The sequence below is a fragment of the Salvelinus namaycush genome, chromosome 30 (assembly GCF_016432855.1).
Source record: "Salvelinus namaycush isolate Seneca chromosome 30, SaNama_1.0, whole genome shotgun sequence".
Lineage (NCBI taxonomy): Eukaryota > Metazoa > Chordata > Actinopteri > Salmoniformes > Salmonidae > Salvelinus > Salvelinus namaycush.
Window position 1 is genome coordinate 17393222 of NC_052336.1, and position 19397 is coordinate 17412618.

A 19397-nucleotide genomic window follows, 5' to 3' on the forward strand; every position below is an offset into this window, starting at 1 on the left:
ACCCTAAGCACACAGCCAAGACAACGCAGGAGTTGAATGTCTCTGAATGTCCTTGAGTGTCACAACCAGAGCCGGAATTAAACTTGATTGAACCTGACCGATCACTGGAGAGACCTGAAAATAGCTGTGCAGCAATGCTCCCCATCCAACCTGACAGAGCTTGAGATGATCTGCAGAGAAGAATGGGAGAAACTCCCCAAATATTGGTGTGCCAAGCTTGTAGTGTCATACCCAAGAAGACTCGAGGCTGTAATCGCTGCCAAAGGTGCTTCAACAAAGTACTGAGTAAAGGGTCTGAATACTTATGTAAATGTATATTTCAGTTTTATATTTTTTTTATAAATCAGCAACATTTCTAAAAACCTGTTTTTGTTTGTCATTATGGGGTATTGTGTGTAGATTGATGAGGGGGAAAAACGATTTTATCAATTTTAGAATACGGCTGTAACCTAACAAAATGGTATTACTGTACTGTATTGTTTTATACTGTATTATATGGATTGGAATTACGCACATCGTTCAAACCATGATAAAGCAGAGGAGAACATACGATTCTGGTGCAGCACATGTGGCCTACAAATGTACAAATATAGGTTAGCGAATTTGATTTGAATTTTGAAATATAATAGTGCCTATTTTTCAAATTAGTAGGTTGACGCATATATACCTTTCATAATATTTCTCCTAATGTTATTAGTCTACCTCCTCTTTCTCTCTCTATAGTTGCTTCATTCATTCCTCACTTTTAACAGTTAAATGAAATAAGTTTTGTTGTCCTTACCTTCATCATTCTAATGACAGCCATGAATAATATAGGACTAGAATTAGATGCAGAGAAGGCTTTCATTTATCTTCACGAATATTGAATGGTTATGGGTCTGAATAAATAACTGTTATAGCCTACCGCCATCGCTCGTTCGCTCTTCCTTCAAATTACCCTTGAGTTCTATTGGCTGCTGTATTTAACATTCAGCAAAAAAGAGCTTGTGTCCTTCTTCGAATAGTCTATTGGTATAAGAAATGCTACAAAAATTTTGTCCAGCAAGCTATTCTAGTGTAGATTTTCTTCCATGGGACTCCAAGCGCTAAGCAGCGTTTTTTAAGGAGAGGCCAGCGGAGCACAGGTGCTTGCGTATTGCTCAAGAGACAGAGGCTATAAGTTAGAACCTTATTAGGCATAACCCATCATTAATTAGCTAAATATAAAGCTAATACTGCATTGAATGTATTACCTGAAAGAGGTAGTAGGCTAGGATATCTATATATAGGGCTATATATCAATCTAGAACAGGATTATATATTTTGGATGCAATTTGAATGGAATAGATGGAGAGAGACAGAATGCGAGAGAGTGCTTGCGTGTACACTGATTTAAAGCAACGATATTCAAGGGATAGGCTTTTTTTAAACTCTGCAGCTGCAATTTAAAAAATTATCATCTTTACAATTGAAAATACAAGCTGAAATACAACCCGAAAGCCAGATGGAGATGGTTAAATTAGACGTGCATTTGGTCTTTACATTACTGTAACATAGACTATGCTGCAGCAAATGTAGGCCTACATGTTACCATGATGAGTTACCATGATGAGATGATAGGTCTACATGCATTGTGAAGTGCGCTCCATATTGAGATGGGCTGTCTGCCCCCACCCTCAGCGTTGATTCATCATGCAGAGGCCGTAGAGAAGCCAGATTTAGACATCACATTTAATTTAACAGTTCCATTTCACGCCATGCTGTTCATATAAATCATTTATTATAATTTACCGGTTTCTCTTAGTTATTTATCCCGTGAAAAGGGAGTGGTTTTGTGCGGGAAATCCCGGGAAATCTCAGTAACCGGGTTCCCACCATTCAACCGTATCACTGAACTCTCTGAGGTATAACTTGTAATTTTCTTTGTTTATGCATGTTGATAAATTGATTTTTGCCCTGATTCGCTCAATCACTCTCTTGCTTTCTCACTTTATTTTTTCTATAATTTTCTCTCTCTCTCTCTCTCTCTCTCTCTCTCTCTCTCTCTCTCTCTCTCTCTCTCTCTCTCTCTCTCTCTCTCTCTCTCTCTCTCTCTCTCTCTCTCTCTCTCTTTGTCTCCCTCCTTTCTTTCTCTCGCTCTCCCTTTCTCTCACTGTCTCTCTCTCTCTCTCTCTTGCTTTCTCCCTCTCTCCCTCTCCTTCCTTTCTTTCTCTCTCTCGCTCTCCCTTTCTCTCACTGTCTCTCTCTCTCTCCCTCTTTATCTCTCTTGTGTAATAATGGATGAGACACATCAGTGCCTTATCATCCAACCAGAACAGATACAAGAAATCCTGCCATCAAACAATAGCCACGTGGTGTATCCTGTTAAGCTTCCATCGTTTTTTTTACAGTTCCAAATCCCCAATCCTGGAACTGTTGGTGTGTGTGTGTGTGTGTGTGTGTGTGTGTGTGTGTGTGTGTGTGTGTGTGTGTGTGTGTGTGTGTGTGTGTGTGTGTGTGTGTGTGTGTGTGAGTTGTGAAAGAGGCGTGTAGGGGCACATCCTGGCTGAAATGATTAGGGAGACTTTTCAGAGAGGGGTACAGCCTCAGGAGAACCTGTGAACACACACACAGATACAATGAACACAACCTTTTGGTGAGGAAAGCTATTGAACTCCACTATGATATTATAAGCACATTAATAAAAAATTATATAAACATGGGCCTGGCTTATGACCGTGCCACTGAGATTTAAAAGCATAGAATTTGCCATCCACAGTGTTAGGCCCTTAGAGAAGGGAAATCCGAATTTCCAGTTTTATGTTAGAGTAGACACGATGCAAGAAATCATCCATTGTATGTGAAGAGGGTTACAGGAATATGTGTGAGGAGAAAAGTACACGCTTTGAGTACACGCTGTTGTTTCATCATTGATTCGATTTTTGGGAATTCAATTTATCAAATTAATTTAAAGTGGTCGCATTATAGTCATCACATACTTTTCATGTGGGGTTTTATTGATGTCTTGTGTTCTTGTCCATTAGTCTTGTCATTATGATGACTGGAACAGTTGGGTTTAGTTGAGTTGGGAATTTGATTAGAGTTTTACAGAAACATTTCCAGACATTCAATTAACTGTAATGACTCACAAAAGCCACAATGCTCTTTACCTGCTGAAGGTTGCAGGTGTTCGTATTGTTTCATCATTTTTGTACTATTACGCAGAAATATATGAATGGAGCCAGATTGAGAAGCTCCCATCTACCATACAGTTCCATTATTACAGCCAATTGCATTTTTATTAAGCATCTTTCTGCTTAATAGGCATGCTGTAGGGCAGCTAATGCAATGTTGCTCTGCCAGTCTAGCTCCATCATTTTATTGAAAAGTGCGCAGCAAACACCTGCTTATAGTCCATCGTTAGTGCACACCAGATGAAATGATCATGTTTGTTGGTGGGCTATTTTGTTTTGAGTGATGTACGATCGAGAGAAAGCGCCTCTCCCTGGGTGGGAATGGGATTTGTCTGTAGCCTATGGTGTCCTTGTTCTGGGTATGTCTGAAATGCCTTCCCTGCTTTGAGAGCGAGGTGTAGCGACAGCAGCCCAGCCACAGTATATTGTTGCATGACTAATCTCTGTCTCCCATCTGCCACTGGGGCCTGGACAAACATCACCACTTCAGCATCGTCTGGAGACATATTGCACTAATCACAACACTCATCTCTCTCCCGGTCCAAACACACAGCCAGCTCAGCATAGCATACCTGTTATGGCTAAAGCACCCAGGCACATTCTCCTCTGTGCGTATTTATACATAAGGCTGTGTAACATAGACTAAATATTAGAGACACACTTGTTTGATTGCTGTAAAAAGTTCTTAACAACACAGTAACTCTGTTAGGTTACTGTGCTCTTGTCATGGTGTGCATTTGGATTTGGCTCAGTTCAGCTACATCATGTTGTATTGGTGAATTTCTTTCCCTTGCCTTTCATTACTCAAGTCTATAGGGGACAGCAATGATTTATGTTCGTCATGTAAATGTTTTAGGGATGAAAAGCCGAAGTCTTGGGAGTCAGCAAATCCTCTATTCTCTCCTAACAAGAAAGAGAAGTGTTTTATTTTCTGTTTGCAAACATGCCCCTGTGTTTGTTTCTCCATTAAGACAGCTGAGTGACCATAGTTAGAGGACCTTCATTAGAAGAATGGTCAAGGTGTTCTATGATATTCGTCTTGTGTTTAAAAGCAAACTTTCAGCAAACAATGTCTACTGCTATGCTCTAATGATGATCTCACTCTGTTCAAAACAGCATGAACGACTCACTTGTCAATGTTGAGAGATCAACGAAACACAGGGTTATCAGTAATTGAAACATAAAGAAATACACATCAAACTCTGGCTAATTGACCTCATATTTCCTCAGAATGCTCAAGGAGGTGATCACCCGCTTGGACACAGAATTCATCTGGTTATTGAGGTGTCTCCTGAGAAATGCTCCTTATGAAATAGTGACAGAGGTCAATTATTTAGGGTGATATATCACTGAGCCAAATGACTGCAGAGTGACTTCAGCCATGCCCAGTGATTAAGCTGTTTTAACTCAATAGATGTATCTGATGTTCTCTAACACTTGTTCAGGTTAATAGACTACAGCGTGCTAATGACAGTGTTAGGGTAAAGTCATTCATTCAGGGGACATACTGTAGAGTGCTTCTGGCTGTGGTATCTTGGTGGGAAATAACGCCCCTGACAATGTATTATTCTATTGAATTTACTTTGGCGAATGGTGGCAATAAACGTACCAATAACAAGAGAAATGTGTAGTTATCACCAAAGAATAATGCGAACATTGATTATATCACATTGTAACTGCCACTAAGTAAATGCATTTGTAAATAGCATTGACTTACTGTAGATCTGCCAGCTGTACAATGTGGGTGCTTCTACTGGCCAAGAGAGGTACTCTTGAGCCCCTTTGCTGCCCCAGTCTTTTAAACTCTTTGTGATTACATAGCATGGAGTGTGTACCGCTGTTTCCCCCCTCAGAGTAATCCTGCAGCAGATGCGGCTGCACACCATCCTCAGCAATGGATGGAGGAGAGAGAAAATACTTATTTATATTGGTTATATTAACTAAATTAATTAAGAGTACCAAGGAATTAATTAGCCTACCAGGTTCTATTATACCATTTCAATGTTATGTATTACCCCTCCACCCCTACCCCTCCATCTTTATACCCCAAATATTTTCTGCTCTATTCTTTTCATGTAGCAATATTATAGGCCAAGGATTTCCGCTGCCCTTCCCTAGTGGTAAATGCTAGTCGTGGTTGAGAGCTCAGTTTTTGTTTTGTTGTTGGACGGGGGTGGGGTGGTGGATTCAATAATTCATTGCACGCTTCAGTGTAACAGTATTCATTTCCTGGTGTGGCGCGTCAGGGGAAACCACCTGTAGAAGAGCGGGGAAACATCAGCCCATTGTGGGATGAACATGGCCATGAGCTCACTAAACACCCCTCCAAATGTTAGTGTTGTTTCCCTCTTTTTGTCCAGACACTCACGTTAGCTCTCGCTCTCTCTCGCTCTCACGTTTCTCGCTCTCTCTCTTTTCTCTCTCTTTTCTCTGTCTCTCTCTTTTCTCTCTCTCTCGCTCTCTATTTTCTCTCTCTATAAATATATTTTTCTCTCTCTCTGAATGGTGAACCCCTGGAAAGAGCATTCACAGCCATTTCACTTGTTGAAGAAGTAAAGAAAAAATCTTGCTTGAGATCAAGTATTAAAATCATGACCGTGCTGGAAGTGATTACCGGTGTAGTTTATTATTCAGTCTGGGTGGGGGGAGCAAGGCTGGAGAAAAAGCCCAAGCCATTTAGTGGTCGAAATGGGCTGTTTTTCCCCTCCCTCATCAGTCTGTGAGTAAGTTCTGCAGTGTCAGCAGTCAGCTCACAAAAACGGAATTCAGTAAACGCTCCCTCCGCTCTCTGGGAGTTTTTTTTCTCCCAAACAGCTTGCTCCCATCCCCCCTCTCCCCCCTCACAAACCGACATTCTAGAAGAAGCATATGCTGCTAGTCCCACTTCACAACAGCTTGTGCTGCTTGAATAGAATCTTGCCTAGAGAGGGAGCGGTCGTCTGGAAGGGGAGAGGAGGATAGGGCTAGAGACGGTGGACCGAGAGGGGAGGATAGGGAGGGAGACAGGGTAGTGGGATGGTGGGGGTGGGGGGGGTGCTAGAGTGAAGGTCTACAAAAACATCCACCGAATGAACTCCCCAGTTGTGATTTTCACCGTTAAAATTCAACTCAGCATGATTGTCTACAGCAATACATTAGAACCTACATTGCTTTTATGAGTCACTTTGTGGACAATAGTTTTGATTAAGGAGAGATGGACACTTTCAGTTTAGGTACTTTTCTCCCTCTAATTCAATCAAATTTCAATCAGATGTATTTATAAAGCCCTTCTTACATCAGCTGATGTCACAAAGTGCTGTACAGAAACCCAGCCTAAAACCCCAAACAGCAAGCAATGCAGGTGTAGAAGCACTTAATGTTAAATGTTAAATGTGATTTCCTCCTTCTGCGCTTACAATCCAGCAGTTTGAATTAGTTTTTAATGGGGCTCTAATTCAGAGCAGGTTGTTTACACAGCATAAATGCAAAGAAAATTGAGGAACCTCACAATGGAATGTTCTATGTCAAGGGAATTCACAATGTGGAAAACAGACTCTTTCCTTGAACAAAGAGGACAGGGGATATTTCTTCAGTTTGAAATTTGAAGTGGTACAGATATGGCTGCGTCCTTTCTTGAGTGGGCTTCTCTATTTCTTTTTTACAGATCTCCTACATGAATTTCATCCAGATTTAAGAGTCTATTTGACAGTCCTGACAGCTGGTATAAAGGCTTCAACTGCTCCTGTGCAGGAGATACCAGGTGCGCTAGATATGTTTTAGGGTTATGCTCTTATTATATATTTTATATCTGCAGTCTTGTATTTTTATTTGCCTGCTTATCTATTTTGGAAAGTAAAGGAGGTGAATCTACTACAACAAGCTAAAAATGTATCCTGTGATGAAGTAGCTACATGTGACCTCCATCACATATATTTGTTTTAAATGGGAGCTAACATTAAGTATTTTCAATAGTACCATTTAAAATGTCGTACAAAAACTAGCATAAAGCAACCTTTCAGTCCCTTCCATGGCATCTAGTAAAACTGTACAACAGTCATCCTAACATCATAGATAGATAGCAAGGCCAAGAATCCTCTCCTGTTTGGCTCACCACACTATTGACCAGTGGCCATGAGCAGTGTGTTATCGTCTTGGAGGCAGATGCCTGTGCTGTGGAGAGTGACGGGTGGCTTGTGTTTGTTTATTTGGGAATTCCAGATCTCTACCTACTGTGCTCCAGGCTTCGGCTTGGAGATCCCAAGCACCACTATGGACCCCAGCAGCTGGAGCGGCAGCGAGAGCCCTGCCGAGGACATGGAGAGGATGAGCGACTCGGCAGACAAGCCCCTGGACAATGACGCCGAGGGGGTGTGGAGCCCCGACATCGAGCAGAGCTTTCAGGAGGCGCTGGCCATCTATCCCCCCTGTGGGCGCAGGAAGATCATTCTATCTGACGAGGGAAAGATGTACGGTGAGTACATGGGATCAGGGATGTGGGTTGGTACGTGGGAGGAAGGGCGAGGATGCCCTCCTTTGTAATTATACATGACTATTTTTTACATACATTTTTTAAGATGTTAGTCACAACATTTCACTTTTAAAACCAATTGGATATCATCATTACACACTCAAATAATCTTGGAATGGGACCTTAAAAAGTGCCCAAAGTGACTGAGGAAGATTTGCAGAGAGATTCAGTGTTGATAAAGGGACCGCACAAGTGGAAAACAATAGACTGGGAGTGAAAATGTCAATCAGGAACTCATTTGTGGGACTTGCAGGCCTCCCTGGCTGTGGCCATACATTAATGTCCCTTCTCTGCAGAAGTAGGAGTCTATAAGTAAAGCAGCATTAACTATTAGTCAGGGGCAGATGGTACTGCGGCTGCCACCAGCTGTGTCCCCCCTCCCCCATCCCTGGCTGGGTGATGTCATGGAAAGAGGGAATATTTTATTTCTGCCGTGTTGGACTCTCTCACAGCCTGTCAGTGTCAAGTGAAAGCAGAAAGCCCCTCGGGTGTTCGTTTGCAGCTGTCATGTGACCCCTCCGGCCAAACCAAATGTAAAGTCTAGGAGTCGCAGCGAAGCCCCCTCAGCTGCCGGTAGAAAGAGGCTTCAGACCACACGACCAACCAGCTCACCACCCCAGCACCACCTCCTCTCTCCTTCAAGCTGAATGGGAGTGCCAAAGGAACTCACTCACACTCCCCCTGCTCAGGATTAGAGCATAACAAATAGTTTTGCCTAGCAAGTTTTAAATGATTAACGCTAAGGACAAGACTCACTAGTGCAGACTGGACACGCCAGTCTCGTTTTTGGTTGGACTCATTCTTCTCTCCGATAAGAGATCAAATTAGGTGAAATAAAAGTTCAATTTGGAGGAGAGATTTAACACCTTACTGAATGCAGTTTGTTTAATGGCCACCATCAGACAGTTATATTTTAGCTCAGGTACTTCTACCATTTAAAATTCCACAAAACAGCATTTAACATAACACAGCATGTTTTGTGTCAAATGCAAACCTTGGGAGAATTGATAGGCTTTTGCTGGCACTGCTGATGCATAAAGAATATGATAATAGCTGATTCAAGGTTATTCATTTACATGAAAATCCATTGTCTGGAGCTCTGTTTGTTTTCAGTGCTGTGTAAAGGGAAGTGCCATGCAGAGTGGTGTTTACAGCTATTCCGTCAGTGCTTGTGTTATTGGGGGTATTGAATGTACTTTGACCTGCCTGAGATCGGGGGGATTGAGCGAAGGTCAACCATACCAGATGTGCTGGGTATCCGGTTGCATATATACTCACCAGCACAATCCACTGTCTCCCCGGACTAGCCTTTCACTGTGCCCTGAGCCAGAGCTGTCAGCCACCCACAGTGAAATATTTTTACGGAAATATACACCCAGTTGTCAGTTTATTAGGTACGCAACTTTGTTCACAGAAATGGTTCGCTCCTACAGACAGTGAGTCACTTGGCCGTGGCTTGCTATATAAAGCAGGCAGACAGGCATCAAGGGATTCAGTTACTGTTTGATTGAACATTAGAATGGGCAAAAAAACTAGTGACCTAAGCAACTTTGCCTGGTGTCAACAGTACAGGCTGGTGGTAGTGGTGTACTGGTGTGGGGAATGTTTCCCTGGCACACGTTAGGTCCCTTGATACCAATTGAGCAACGATCGAACACCACAGCATGTCATACCCCAAAGAAGTCAGGCTGTTCTGGAGGCAACCTGCGTAGGTGTGTAAATCTAGTGGGATGATCCTTCTTATATTGAAGTAATGCTTCAAGTACCACTGAAGTTTATCAAGGGATGTGTTAATGGACAATGTATTATGTGAGTAACACTCTTCATTTTCATGCTGCATAATTCAATTGCTTTTCTGGAGCACAATGGCCAATGGATCCAAAGATGTGAAGACAACAAGCTTACATGCTGCACATGAAAGCTCTATAGAAGGTTGTTTGTTGTGCCTTGGAAACAGACTGGGTCGAGTGCCAGTGTTCAGCTGTGTGAAAGAGCTTTTGAAAGACAGTGTGTAGAGGAAGATTTGTTTTAGTTTTTTTCAGGGGGCTAGGGAGGAGGGGGAACGTGGTCTTCTTTCAGTGCCTAACTAACACAAAGTTTGGTGGGACTGTGAGGCGGGCGGGCGGGGAGGGGAGCAGATTGGAACTGGTCTCAGTGTGTTAGTGGGCTTTTTCTGGGGGCAAGGCTAGCTGTTCTGTTCTGTTCTGTTGCTGGATCCTAGTGCCAAACCCATCATAGTGTGAACTGTGACCCCACTAATACTCACTGAGCCATTAAGAGGACTGTAGCACTGCCCAGTATGGAAAATAGGCTGCCTTTTTACTGGGACTGTTTTGATTTTTAAAAACCTGGGTATAGTGTTTGTTTACATATAATAACTGTAATTAAGGAAATAGTAAGAAACATCAAACATCTTACCCTCAATCAATTTTACCAAAATAATTTCACTCAAATGTTATTGTTTTATTAAGAAATAATATTTGCACAAAAATGTAAATAATTATCAAATATTGAAATTATATTATTATTATTAGAAGAATGCCAACTAGAGGGTAGTTGTGTTGTACACTGTGGAGAGATGCAGCTCTCAATGAGGCAATGTTGTCTCACAGGAGACACTGTGTCTGGCTGGAGAGCCCAGAGGAATCTCACAACCCAGCCTCTTCATCTCCCTCAGGAATCTCACACCTTCCTTTCTCACCAATCATGAATTGTTGGGATATCTGTATGATGCCGGTGTCATTCTTTAAAAAACAGAGAACAAAGGGGATATCTCTAGAGGTAGCCCCTGTGAAAGCAGATTTACCAGCAAGAGCCTCATCTTTAGACATACTGACCTGTTGCATTTCCCCGAGAAAAACTGAAGCGTTTTGTTTACGATGTTAGATATGTGTCTGTTTCTCCCTGCATGCTACAGATTTCCATTAGTGAGGTGCTCTAGCTCGCAGGGCAACACTTCAGAATGCCACCAGAGATGATGAGAAAGCCATGAAGTGGTCTTCAGTGCTGATGGAGGGCATTGATTGGTCTGAAATGCCACAGTGATTTGTGTTTTAAGAGGGCGAGCCGGGCCCTGCTAACCATAGAACATCTCCCCTCACACAGCCTTGTAATCCTGGTCCACAGAGTTGTGTCCTGCTGGACAGACAGACAGACCACCACCACCCCTCTCATGGCATCTGTGACAGGTGGGGGGTGGAGACGCAGGTATTTTGGTGATGAGAGACCCTGGGGATAGTACTGGGTACCGTGCATAAAGCTCATCACAAGAGGAACCGTCCTTAGTGCCCTTAAGCCCTTTGGTACCCCCGGGCCGAGTGCAGTTAATTAGCAACAGTCTCTATAGCAACTGCCTCTTGGTTCAAAACAATGTCTAATTTCGGCTTCTTAGCCTATCGTGGCGGTGTTTACCTGAAGAGCTTTCTGGTGCCCTGAGTCTCATCGGGGCTGGCGCCGTGCCCAGTCTCAGAGGTTAATTGTGACTGGGGTGAACAACAGCACAGCTGCATGGTAGGCAGAGCCTGGCCCTGGCCCTGGGCTGGCTGATGAGAGGATCATGAAAAGCCCAGTGAGAAAGTGGCTGTGGCCCCAAGCCCCTAACACTGCTGCTTACATAATTCACCTGCTGTGCAAACCTCTATTTAACTCAGCCCAGAAATAAGGTTGACGCATGAAATGACATGCGCCACATTATGAATGTATTCACTGTATATTTGCATTTACACGCTTGCCTTGCATTACAAGTGAGTGAATATTTCCCATTTTACTGCTGGCAAATAAAATCTGAATTCATTCATTTTTCCCAGGTGTTGCCTATAGTCACATTTCTTGTATTTTACACCCATCACTTTCAGAGGATGGCTGTATCTAATTATTGTGTTCCATAGCAGAGCTGTTTAACTCCTCTGGTGTGTGTGTTACATACCACAGCAAATGATTCCACTTTACATCAATATAGACAAAGCACTGGCACAGCTATCATAAACCAGTCTAAATATGTTTGTGTTGGAGCAGTGAAGCCGTGGCAACAGTAATGATTATGATGTGTGAAACGACCATCTGTCTGGGGAACTCAGAGGTGCTCTGCTCTTGGAGGCTGTCTGATTGGGCCCTATCTGACCCTGGTCAGTCACCACAATGCATCTGTTGAGTTTAGAGGTGGAAAATGTTACGGCTTTCTGTCATTTCAACTTGATGACTAAGGTACAGGTAAGACAGGGCTTTACATACGATTCTGGAGATTGGCGACACTATCAGTCCACATACAGTCCACGTATGCCTTTGTCCTTCTTTTTTTGAAACAAAGCTTTCCCATTAATGCTATGCTGTGTGCTCTGTCATCTCATCAGTGGGCCGACCCATGCCCCTCCTATGGGCACTAAGTGGCACTTGGTTTGCAGGGATGCCAAGGATGAGTTAGGCATAATGAGCAGACCTGGCTCACCCCCGATGGCCCAGCTCTGTGCTCCTCTGGGGCCCGCCTCGCCGGCCCTGCAGTGCTTCCAGAGACAGCGAGCGGACCTGAGATCCCCCGCTGGGCGGATAATGAGGAATTCTGGGATCAGCTCAGGCTCCCTGAGTCACCTGCATTCACACAGATTGGAGTCTGCGGAACTTCAGGCCGGAGAGGCATCAGGCACCTCCACAATAATCCCCTCTTTGTTCCTGAGCCATTGTGGCAATGGAGCACTGCTGTGTTTTTACACACATGAAGAAAAAATTCCAATTATATTATATTTTGTCTCCTGATAAGAGGAACTCTTGAAGTGTAATCTGAGTTTAGTCTGGACGGACTGGATGTTGGCATTGTGAGACTAGCAGGGGGTTGTGTTGAATAATGTAAAGGTTTAAAGGTCATGAGTTCCTAGGTTGACACACCAAGTTATGTAGTCATTCTGGGTCAGTCAGTAAAGATGTTTCTGCTTCTATCTGCCCGTCTCTCTGTTTGTCGTCTGCCCTGCCCCACTCACTACAGTATATTTAGTTTACTCTCAGGGACAACGCTTCCAATTGTCTGCTCCTTAAAATTCTGTCGGATTTTCAAAGGGAGATTGTTGCAGTATAACGAGACTCACATGACATTTCAGCCTCTAAAATTCGAGGAGGGTACCTTTTATATGTGCTCTTTGTGCTGTCACTTTAAACCAAGCTCAACGCTGACAATCCTGCTGCTGCTTGCCTGCACCTGTTGTTGTTTTCTGCCCGTGGCAATGAAGAGAGAGACGTGTGTGTGTGTGTGTGTGTGTGTGTGTGTGTGTGTGTGTGTGTGTGTGTGTGTGTGTGTGTGTGTGTGTGTGTGTGTGTGTGTGTGTGTGTGTGTGTGTGTTCGTTCAATACGCCCAGCTCGAAAAGTATGAGGACAGGTGATAGAAACAGGTCGGGTTATATTTAAAACTGGTTTTCATATCGCTTATGTAATCGTAATGTAATCAGTTTACATTCGAATGGATTTTCATCGAGATTCTCCGCTTTTTTTATGATCAGTACTGTTATTTTTAGTAGGGGTCTCCCCAGCATGTAGACCCCCGTGTTAACCTGTGTTGTTATTGAAGTGACCCTGTGTGTGAGGTGTGACCAAGCATGGCATGTTGGCACTTGTCGTAGATTCCTGTCTCCTGCCTGCCTGCTGCGTTAACCAGCCCCAGGCTGTTGGGGGATTGCACCACGCTTGGCTGCTCAGCCAGAACAATGGGTCCTGGACTCTTGTTGTTGTTATTTGTTGACCAGTGGGTGACGGGATGCTATTGGCAGGAGCTTAAATAGTGCTAAAGAGGCGGCTTACTCGCAGACGCAGAAATAGGAACAGAGATTAGATTTTTATTTGATTTGAGATAGCATGCAACGTTTATGAATATTGAGGATACTTTTGGTGTATCCATATGTCAGGGTTAGGCGAAGGAAAATCCTTGTAAATCTCTTTCCGCTGGATTTGTTTCGTGACATTTAGGGACTTTTCGGTATATTATGTAAATCCATCAGCATACAGTAGCTGGTATGTCTGTTATGAACAGCAGTCTCAGTTTGTCTTTTGTAGGTCAGGACCTCAGTTGGTTTATCAATGTCCAGACACAGGCTCCTCATCAGAATGGAATGTACCATGGAATCTCAGATGGTTTTCTTAGAGACTGTGAGAACCCAGACACATTTATACACAGACAAAGCAGACACACATACATGCATGTAGGCTAAACACACACACACACACACACACACACACACACACACACACACACACACACACACACACACACACACACACACACACACACACACACACACACACACACACACACACACACACACACATTCACGCACAAGCGCACACACATAAACACGGACCTCTGTGTCCTAAAATGATCAACACTGAGGCTGTTTTTATCATTAAATGATTGTACAAAATACAATGTTTGTTTTTCCCATATAAAGGACACAATCAGATTTTCAAGTCCCATCCTGTTCTAACAAGAGAAGAAAGAGCGCTTTCTAAAGATGCCATGTAATTCCTGACCTGCAGGGAAGAGAGACTACAGAGGGTTACAGTGTGCTCAGTTGTGATTTGACCATGGCGAGGTTTGCTCAACGTTTTTTCAGGAAATGTTTGCATGCGAGAGCAGGGTTAGGTTAGTAGGGAATATTCTGCTGCCTGTGTGTGTCGGGGACTTTATGGGGTGTGTCCCAGCAGGGAAGCCTGTGTGAGTCTCTTTAGAGCTGGGCTGGTTTCAGGTTGCACGCTCCCAATTGGCTGCTTTTGTTTGAGTAAAAACCTGGAACTCTGGGCTTCTTAAAGTTGCAGTGTCTTATGCTCTCCATTCATGTATAGCATCAGTTTAACACTGATGATGGCACCATTTTATATTTATGAAACCCTTTCTACTGATGAGACCAACCATTCTACACTGATAAAACCATTCTGTGTGATCAATGTAAGAATGGAATCTGTACTGTACCTCTATATTTTTCAACCAGTGCTCCTTAAGTCTGTCATTTAATGTTGGCAGCAGATGTTGAAGCCTGTGATTGTATGTCCAAGGTAAAGCCTATAGGATTCTCAAATGTAGAAACTGTAAGTCTGTTCATGAAGAGGATCATGAAGAACAGGTAGGAGATATGCTAACCTTGCCAATACTGCACAGTGTTTTTGCAGACAAAGGAGCTGCTCTTAGAAGACTTCTATACTCATATCTCAACAGCAGAGAAATTATCACATTGGGCACGTTTACTATCATTTACTATCATTTACTATCGTGTTTGGTCTGTATCACAGGCAGCTATCTCTTCCAGACTGATTGGAGCTGTCAGACTGTTACAGCCTTGACAGAGAGGATTGTGTGCGATTTCTCTGTTGGAAAATGATAGCATTCCCTCACAACTTTGAGAGATAAGGTTTTTACTTTCAGCCTGTGTGAGTTAAAGAGAAGCAAACAGGGAGAAGGAGAGGCAGACCACATCAGGGCCACAAAGTTGGGCTTTTCATTTACACATATTGGTTGCCGCTAACAGGTTTTTCTTTGTGTTCAGATGCCGGATTGATCCTGAGGGATTGAAAATATTGATTTAACCCTGTGAGGGGGTGGTTGGGGGTACCTCCCTGCCTGCCAGCCAGCGTCATGTTCACACATCGGCCGCGCTCCGCTACGAGTTCCACAGGGGACTCCTAATTACCGCTGCCCTCACAGATTAGTCCAGCAGCCAGTCCGACTGTAGCCTGACTCCCTGGTTGTTTATTTAATCCCTCTGTCCTTCTCTCTCTCCTCCTCCCCCACTACTCCTGAAAGACACACCCCGACCCAACGGCCAGGCCTGCCTCTGCAGTAATGTATGTGATGATATACTCAGTGGCTTCTAATTGATAGAGTGATTTAGACGAGTGCTGGTTGCGTTAATTGGTCCCTGGTGAGCGCATGTATTGCTCTGAGAGGGGGGAGTAGGCCTCAGCCGCAGGCTCGCTTAAGCAGGACAGGTCAGGGAGAGAGGCCGTAGAGCCGGCCAGGGCCACTGAGTGATGGGTGGCGCCCCTAACTCCTCGCCCCTGTCCGAAACACAGTCGCCATTTAGCAGAGGTTAGCTGGTGTAATCCTCTCTGTGTCTCCATGAAGACCCGGGTCAGTAACCTGTTGATATCTGATGTCCCGTTAGCTTGAGAGAAAATACACCACCTTTAATCTCTCATGGTTAACCTGACTCATTACCTCAACCACTCACTGGGCTTTTACCCCACTTTAAGGTCAGTTAAAGTTAAGTATTGATTTCTTTTTGGTGTTGGCAGATATAAATAGATTTTTAAAGAGGTATTAATTACATACAAAGACATTATAAGGAGATATTAATTGATCAGCAGTCAGATTTCCAGCCACCGAATGAGACTTTTTATCCATTAATCAGGCCTGAAGACTAAACACAGTGCCTTTGAGTGTCTGTGAGCACCGACCTCCACTGGGTTGAATTATGGATGTGTATCAGGAGTCGCGAGAACTTGGCGAAACCTATTCAGCTGGCCACTTTCTGCGGGTGAAAGTGATGGTCTATTACCACTGAATGCTTGTAGATCCTGGTTGCATACCATGCTGTTACTCACTGTAGAACAACAGTTATATCACATGACAATGATTAAGTAGCGGATATTGTTGGATGTCTCAATGACTGAATGAGAAACATTACTCAGGTTTGGGGTCTGCTGCTCTGTTTGTTCTTTGTTTGCTTAAGACCACAAATATAGCCTAGCCGTTCCATAGAAGAGCTCACCCTTTGTAGCCCTAATCATCAGAAGGAACTGCTTCTATTTTCTCAACCAATCAGCAAAGTCCTCACATTAGAAACCACAAATGAACAAACTGCAGAAATGGGATAGATGAATCACTTGAAATCATAGTGTATCTAAGAGAAAATGAGATTATACTTCAGCAAATATAAGATCTTATCTTCTCATATATAAATACATTTTAGACAGAAGTATTTAAAATATATGTTTATGGTAGTTTTGCAACGTATTCGTCTGCAACAGATTACTAGCACATCGTTTTTAGAGAAATACTGTAAATGTATTTGAGTAATAGTTTTGAGTAATAGTAGGCCTGTTTCTAAAATGACAATCATGTTATTACATTTGAATGTTACTTTCTATCATTTCACATTGTATGCTAAAGGTTATGTAGGAGATTGGGAACATCATTATATCTGTCTTTGAAAGTGGACTGGATTTTGCCTTTTTGTTTGTGGAGCTAATTTTATATGGCATTTTTAATGTTGAACATGATATTATGTAAACATCATCTTAAAAACATAATCTGTTCGTGTAAAACCATATGTGAGTTTAGTGAGTTATTCGAGGGCATTCATGTTTTGTAAATGGGTGATATGAATCTTTGTGGTTTCTGTCTGCCCTACCGGCCTGTTTGAGAAGTCCTGAAGAGGGGACACATTACTTAACCTCTCTGGGATATGTGGGACGGTAGCGTCCCACCTGGCCAACATCCAGTGAAAATACAGAGCGCCAAATTCAAAAAGATTACTATAAAAATTTTACTTTCATGAAATCACACATTCAATATGCCAAATTAAAGCTACACTTGTTGTGAATCCAGCCAACGTGTCAGATTTCAAAAATGCTTTACGGCGAAAGCAAACAATGCTATTATCTGAGGATAGCACCCCAGCTAACAATCACAGACCATCATATTTCAACCCTCCCGGCGCGACACAAAACACAGAAATAAAGATATAATTCATGCCTTACCTTTGACGAGCTTCTTCTGTTGGCACTCCAATATGTCCCATAAACATCACAAATGGTCCTTTTGTTCGATTAATTCCGTCGATATATATCCAAAATGTCCATTTATTTGGCGCGCTTGATCCAGAAAAACACTGGTTCCAACTTGCACAACGTGACTACAAAATATCTCAAAAGTTACCTGTAAGCTTTGTCCAAACATTTCAAACTACTTTTGTAATACAACTTTAGGTATTTTTTAACGTAAATAATCAATAAAATTGAATACGGGATGATCTGTGTTCAGTACCGGAGGAAAACAATGTGTAGCATGCTTTCTGGTCACGCGCCTCTAACAAACAGTACACTTCACTGGAGCCTCATTCGGAACATGGCTACTTCTTCATTTCTCAAAAGAAAAACCTCAACCAATCTCTAAAGACTGTTGACATCCAGTGGAAGCGATAGGAACTGCAGGAAGGTCCCTTAGAAATCTGGATTCCCAATGAAAACCCATTGAAAAGAGAGTGACTTAAAAAAAAAAAATCTGAATGGTTTGTTCTCGGGGTTTTGCCTGCCAAATAAGTTCTGTTATAGTCACAGACATGATTCAAACAGTTTTAGAAACTTCAGAGTGTTTTCTATCCAATACTAATAACAATATGCATATATTAGCATCTGGGACTGAGTAGGAGGCAGTTTACTCTGGGCACGCTTTTCATCCAAATGTGAAAATGCTGCCCCCTATCCTAGAGAAGTTAATGACTATTCAAACCAACCACATGTCTTCTTCAGTGTTACATGAGTGCCCTCATGGATTGGTTTCATTATTTTATTTTTTCTGTTTCAAATGAGCTCTGAATTGTTGTGATCTGTCACTGTATGAATGAGAAATACCCATGTTGAGTTTTGGGGCCGAGGTCAGAGCCGAAAGCAAACAGCCACTGATGTTCTATTTTTTCTCTCAGAGACATTAAGGAGCCTGCCCTACATTTACACAGGCACACAGCAGGCTCTACAAATCAAATAGTAAAATCATGGATTGTGGAATTTTGGGTGGAGGCTACAATGAATGTACAGATTGCAGATGACAAATCAGAATCCCTTACTATGTTTCACTTAAAATAATTCCTAAAAACATTCTTGAAAACTTTTTGTGCAAAAAAACGAACATATGGTCTTTATTAATCCTTTTTTCCTCTTACCCAGCAGCATGGCACCATGCAATGGATTATTAAAGCAAGCTGAGTGAGTAGAATGTAGAGGATGTGTATACGTGTGTTTGCGTGTGACCTTGCCCTCTCAGCAGGAGGCAGATGGACGCACGCAGAGACAGCCTCTCTGGAAGATATATAGGCTTAAACTTTCAGTTTGTAAAAGCCAGGACGGATAGGTGGGACGTGTGTGTCTGTCATCATGGGGGGTGGGGTAAACTATTGTGACCCTAAGAATGGCCCGAGTGTGTGTGAACGTCGACGTGCCAACTTTGGCCTTGAAGTCTTTCTTAGGGCCCCATGCTTTAAATACGGGGGGGGGGGGGGGGGGGGGGGGGGTTAAGCCACCCTAATAAGTAGCTGGTTGGCTGGAGTCAAATGCTGGGATCAACAGACGTTATCCTCTTTCTAAATGGATTTCACTGGCATAAGGGGCTGAGCCCCCTCTCCCTCTGACCCTAATTATTACTGATGAGAGAGCAGAGATTTGAAGAAAAGGGGGAGGAGGAAGAGGGGAGGGAGTTTCTTTGAGCCACACCTTCATCGGGAAACACCTGCAGGATCTTAGCAACTTCAATCCTTTATTTTTAGAAGCACTGGAATTGTTTCAGCTAGCCTCTCGCTCAAAGGACAGACCTATTGTTTTGTTCACCTTGGCAGCTCAGCAATAATTGTTTTTGTACAATTAACACCAATACAAACAACATACTTTTGCAGTGTGATAATGTTTAATGATTATACAACTGGGCTATTGTTACGTCATTTTTGAAAATTATTTTGTACATATTCAAATGTAGGTTACTTGAAACGGACAG

General features: G+C 42.8%; 1 protein-coding gene across 4 annotated transcripts in view; it reads left to right on the plus strand.

The window, feature by feature from the left end:
- The window catches only part of LOC120024892 (transcriptional enhancer factor TEF-1-like), a 62661-nt gene that overhangs the window by 15410 nt on the left and 27854 nt on the right, over positions 1 to 19397 (plus strand). For 3 of the 4 annotated variants that reach the window (XM_038969241.1, XM_038969238.1, XM_038969242.1), the window contains exons 3-4: positions 6796 to 6891; positions 7350 to 7602. In XM_038969241.1, coding sequence (XP_038825169.1) covers positions 7401 to 7602 — 202 coding nt within the window. In that variant the 5' untranslated portion in view covers positions 6796 to 6891; positions 7350 to 7400. The remainder of the gene's footprint in view (positions 1 to 6795; positions 6892 to 7349; positions 7603 to 19397) is intronic. The other variant, XM_038969240.1, reaches the window with a different exon arrangement.